A 5649-nucleotide genomic window follows, 5' to 3' on the forward strand; every position below is an offset into this window, starting at 1 on the left:
TACTAAGCAGGTAATTCCTAAGGATAATAAGCAGATGATTTCCGACTAAATATGATAAGCAAAACTTTTAACATATAGACACGGTCAAAGTCCAGACTCATTAATGTATTCTAACAACTACTAGTCAGACACACTAATGCAAGACCTGGTTCACTAAGACCAACGCTCTGATACCAACTGAAATGTCCGCGACTAATCCTCCCGGACGAAGTCTTCATCAGTTGGTCCCATTGCGATGATCGACTCCAAATAATATCTTTAATATGAGCTAATGCACAGCGGAAGACTCAATTCATACCTGAGAATAACATGCTTTAAAATGTCAACATAAAGTTGGTGAGATATATAGGTTTGATGCTAGCAGCGTTATAACTATGGACCACAAGATTTCATATATAAAAATATAATACACTCGCAAGTGTATAAAATCATTCTGCTTATGTTGAGGCCTCAGTAACCAACCTTAACAATAATATAATAAGTCATCTTCGCAAAGATGGATATGTACACTCGCAAGTGTATAAATAATCCTCGAAGTACTAAACATCCGCCTACTAGTTCTTATGTCTATTGCAGCCTACTGGATGGGGGTGTTAAACCCGATAGATCTATCTTTAGGATTCGCGCTTACATGCTATCATAACATATAACTAAATTACCTAGCACATCAATCCGCAGAATATCATTTTAATCACTTGTGTCCATAACGTAAATCATTTATAAAAACAGCGCATGTATTCTCAGCCCAAAATATTTAAAGTTTAAAAGGGATCTATATACTCACCTAATGTATTTTGTAGTAAAAATACATATAACATCATTTAACATGTGCAAGGTTGGCCTTCGATTCACGAACCTATAATAATTATATATTTATATTAATACATATAATTGTATTTGAACAAATATTCGTATATTCTTAGTGATATAGAATTTATATTATTAACTTATATTTTTCATTATATATTTATTTTATATATATTTTAAATATATTTTTATACAGATAATCTTTTGTTTGCAAGATAAAAGTTGTAATAATATTTAGAATATGTAAAACGATAGTACTAATGATTTTAATACTAATAATAGTAATAATGATTGTAATAATAATAGTTTTTAATAAAAATCTTTAATAATCATATTAATAATATTAATGTTTAAAGGGAAATTCTAAAAATGAAGCTTTTAGTAATAATAATTACGATAATAATAATAATTCAAATGTTATTATTAATAGTAAAAATAATATTATTAACATTTATAAATAAGTGTTAATTTTTAAGGAGAATTTATAATAAGGAAATGATAGTAATAATAAAAATAATAAGATAACTACCTTATAATTAAGTTCTAAAAAAAATAGGCCATTGCAGGACTCGAACCCGTGACCCCTCGCATACCCGACAACACTTTAACCATTGATCTGTCGCTTGTTTATCTGATTAATATTACAACCCGTTTGTATTTATTCAGTGTAACCAGTTTTCCTTCTTCTACTTCATCTTCATAAATCTCAAATCAACAGAAATTGAATTGTCACATATAAATGACTTCCAAAATTTGTTTTAGGTCTGTTAACAGAGACATAAACGACCTAAATTGGATCATATGAATCGATGTAACAAAAATAAAAAATAAAACAGGTATATCTGAATCGATAAAGCCACTTTGAACCCAATATCTGATTTAAAATTTTAGATCGATTTAGAAGAAGTTTCCTACATGAATTGTTTTGAAAATCCTTCCTAGAAACTCCTACCATCATCAATTTATTATGAAACATAAAAATGAAATCGAATTTTACAATAAACACGACTGTTTGATTTTTTTTTAGATTTAATTTGACTACCAAAATTCGAATTCGATAGTGAAAATTGTAGCCTGAGAATCTGCAGTTCGTTTCGGTAATCCATTTCTAAAGCAACTGCACTTACACATTTTCAAATGAGAGTCGAATTCGTAATATGGAATAAATGGGTCAAGAACACAGGTTATCGGGTTTTTTTAAAAAAAATCCTGTAAAGAAGTTTGTGGTTGATAGAAATAGCTAAAGAATCTGATCGTTTTATTTTTCCTCAAACCTGATGTAATTGATTTCATTATAAAAGGGATCCCATCGACAAGAATTCACGAGTAGAACAAGGATCATGAAAAAAAAAATTTAATTGATAATGATATATAGTGTAATTTAACAGTATTTATTTTTACGTGCTTTTATAATTAGTCTAATGTTTATGTATATAAATATTAGATATTTATTTAAGCAGTTTATCTGGTTTATATATATCTGTATATTTATATAATTAATAATAATTAATGTCTAATAATAATAATAATAATACTAATATTATTAAATATCAATAATAACTATATTTGTAATACTTTTAATAACACTCATAATAATAATTTAAATTAAAATTTTTCTTTTAATTATCTAATAATGATTTTAATAATGATAATGATAACAATGATAGTGATACAATAAATTAGATGTATCAAATTTTATATCTAAATGTTATATAATAATATTATTAATACTGATATTAACATTTATTAAAAAAAAATATTAATAATAATATTAATGTGATTGCAAAGTGTTTTTATCTATCCAATTTTTTTATCATAAAATAAGAATTCTATTAATAATAATGATGATAGTAATAATGATTATTATGTTAATAATAATACTAACAAGTAATGGCAAAATATATGTATATATATATTTATTAGAAATCATAGGTATATCTATACTAACATTTATATTTACATATTTATCTACTTATTTATTTACACAAAATTGTTCGTGAATCGTCAGGCATGGTCAAAGGTCAACTGATTATCCGAATATAGATTTCAAACTTTCTAGACTCAACATTACAGATTTTGCTTATCGTGTCGGAAACCTCTAAAGGTTTAGGTTTAAATTTGATCGGAAATTTCCGGGTCGTTACATTTTACCTTCTATGGCGGAACCAATGTACTCGTTCATAGGAGGGTTTCCTCGCTTAAAAAAAAAGTTTCCATAAATTCAAATTAAAAACTAATATAAATACAAACCTAAATCCAAATTGAGTGAATTATATATATATATATATATATATATATATATATATATATATATATATATATATATATATATATATATATAGTTCAAAGTATCAATCTAATTGTTTTCTTTATACTTGTTTGTTTTTCATTGCATGATTTGTATTGTGCAGGTTCATTGGTTGGTTGTTTGATGGCTACAATGAAGTTGTTGCTGTATGATACTTGGTGAAGATTATTTGAAGGTTTTAGACTATTTGCGAATCATGTGTTGTTAGTTGTTAAATCGACATACCTAGTATGGAGGTTACTCTAATAACACAACGATGGGACGTAGTTGAGTCTAATTCTAACATCCAAGGGCCATTATTGTCAACTTCTAATTGTTTATATAGTTGAGGGGCTTAGATGTTTTTTATGTAAAGTTTATGGGTTGTGTCGGTGTATTTTCAGATATATCCAGATAGAATCTAGGGTTTGTTCATTCATTCAACCAATTTGTTTCAGTCTGTAAAAAGCTCTCAAAATATTCTGTTTTGTAATTCTGATTAAGTTTCTTAATTCATCTAGTTGATGAATTGTGGTTTTCTTTGAGATTACTGTATTGGTTTCACTTGTTTAGTATAATTGATTCAATTCATTATTATTGATTCTGTGAAATAGATCTGAAAGTATACGATCTTGTATACTTCTGGTGTTTGATTCATTATTTTCTACATGGTATCAGAGCGATACGGATCGATTGTGGTGTTGTTTATTGTCAATCTTCATCGTTCGATTCAGTGTTCTGGATTTTAGGGTTTCATCGATCTCTGTGTTTATCGGTGATACAATTATTACTGGTCATATCTTGTTTTGTTTTGGGATCAATCAAGAACATCTGGGGTGATAGATCATTGAATCTACCAATTGTTGCTGAAAACCCTAATTTTCTTCAATTAGGGTTTGGTGTTCATCGTTCTTAAATCTTCATCATCTGATTCTTGTTTATCTTCCGCTGCATCATCAATCATTCGTGATTGATTGGTTACATCTTACCCTTCTTTATCTTTATTGTGTACTGACTTTTTTGGTTTTATTGTAGAAGAGAAAGTCCTAAGTAAGACCTGGGGTGAATTTCTTTGATTATTCACTTATCTGGATCACTGCTTGGATTACCTTTTAGGTTTTCTATGCTGTTTTTATTATTTTTTAATATTGTTTGTTTAATATGGCTAAAGATGATGATGATGTTTCTGGTAGTGGTACTACTCAGATTAGCAAACTGGATTTTGGGGATCCTCTTTATCTTCACCCAAGTGATATTAGTAGTACTCCTTTAATAAATGTAAAGCTAAAAGGAACTGAAAACTATAAATCTTGGTCTTGTGCAATTGAACTTGCTTTACAAACAAAGAATAAAATGGGTTTTATAAATGGAACTTTTAAAAGAAGTGAAGATAATGAGGTTCTTAGAATCCAGTGGGATAGATGTAATGCTGTTGTTTTATCCTGGATACTTGGTTCTATGTCTGATGAGTTATATAATGGTCAAATATATTCAAAAATTGCTTCTGATGTATCGAAAGAACTAAAAGAAACCTATGATAAAATAGATGGATCTGTGATATTTAACTTGTATCAAAAACTAAATTCTTTGACTCAAAATGGTAATTCTGTTTTTGATTATTAGCATACACTTAATTCATTATGGAAACAATAAGATACCATGGTTCAGCTTCCTAGCTGTCAATTTACATCATCAAAAGAATTTAAAGATCATACAAGTTTAATAAAACTAATGCAATTTCGGATGGGTTTAGATGATGTTTATCAACCCATCAGAAGTAATATACTCACCAGAGATCCACTGCCTTCAGTGAATACTGCCTTTGCAATAATTTCAAGGGAAGAATCACACAGAAAATCAAATATAAGTGGAAAAAATAGTTCTGAATCTTCTGCTTTCTATTCTAATTCATTTAAACCTGGTTTTAATTCACAAGCCAAAGATTTAAAATGTGTTAAATGTGGTAGAACAAATCATACAGTTGACAAATGTTTTGAAGTGGTTGGTTATCCTACTAGAACTGGAAATCTTAAATGAACAAAATGTGGTATGACTAATCACACTGTTGACAGATGTTTTGAAGTGGTTAGATATCCTAATAATCTAAAAAGAAAGGGATTTGGTTCAAATAATAATATTAAAGGAAATGCTAGTAAATCCAATTGTGAAAATCAAGGGAGTAGCTCCTCTACTCCCATATCTTTGAGTAATGAACAGGTTATGAGGTTATTAAGCTTACTTAATGAAAAAGGAGGGGTTAAGCCTAGTGTTTCAAATATTTCAGGTAATTTTGCAAACTTTAATGTACACTTTAACTCCAACTTTGAAGTTTTTTATAACACCAACCTGGCTAATAGATGCAATGATAATATTCATTATGGGTGGATTGTTGATTCTGGTGCTAATCAGCACATGACTAACTCTGTTAAAAACTTTGTGTCATATATTGATGTTAGTAATCTTAACTTAACTGTCTCTCATCCAAATGGTACTAAAGCTAAAGTTAGCAAAATAGGAAATCTTAAAATCTCTAATAATGTTGTTTTACAAGATGT

The 5649-nt window shown here is 28.3% G+C and overlaps 1 protein-coding gene across 1 annotated transcript; it reads left to right on the forward strand.

The window, feature by feature from the left end:
• The first annotated feature begins 4255 nt into the window (after positions 1–4255).
• Positions 4256–5131, forward strand: LOC139847428 (uncharacterized). Its single transcript, XM_071837100.1, has 2 exons — positions 4256–4648; positions 4763–5131. The coding sequence occupies exons 1-2, from the start codon at positions 4256–4258 to the stop codon at positions 5129–5131; spliced, it is 762 nt and encodes a 253-aa protein (XP_071693201.1).
• The last annotated feature ends 518 nt before the right edge of the window (positions 5132–5649 follow it).

The sequence above is a fragment of the Rutidosis leptorrhynchoides genome, chromosome 5 (genome assembly GCF_046630445.1).
Source record: "Rutidosis leptorrhynchoides isolate AG116_Rl617_1_P2 chromosome 5, CSIRO_AGI_Rlap_v1, whole genome shotgun sequence".
NCBI classification, from domain to species: domain Eukaryota; kingdom Viridiplantae; phylum Streptophyta; class Magnoliopsida; order Asterales; family Asteraceae; genus Rutidosis; species Rutidosis leptorrhynchoides.

Excerpts from the sequence above, each read along its gene's own strand:
- LOC139847428 (XM_071837100.1), top strand. The coding sequence starts at position 4,256 with ATGGCTAAAGATGATGATGATGTTTCTGGTAGTGGTACTACTCAGATT. Across the intron at positions 4,649-4,762 it reads ATGATAAAATAGATGGATCT|CTTCCTAGCTGTCAATTTAC; the intron begins GTGATATTTAAC and ends ACCATGGTTCAG.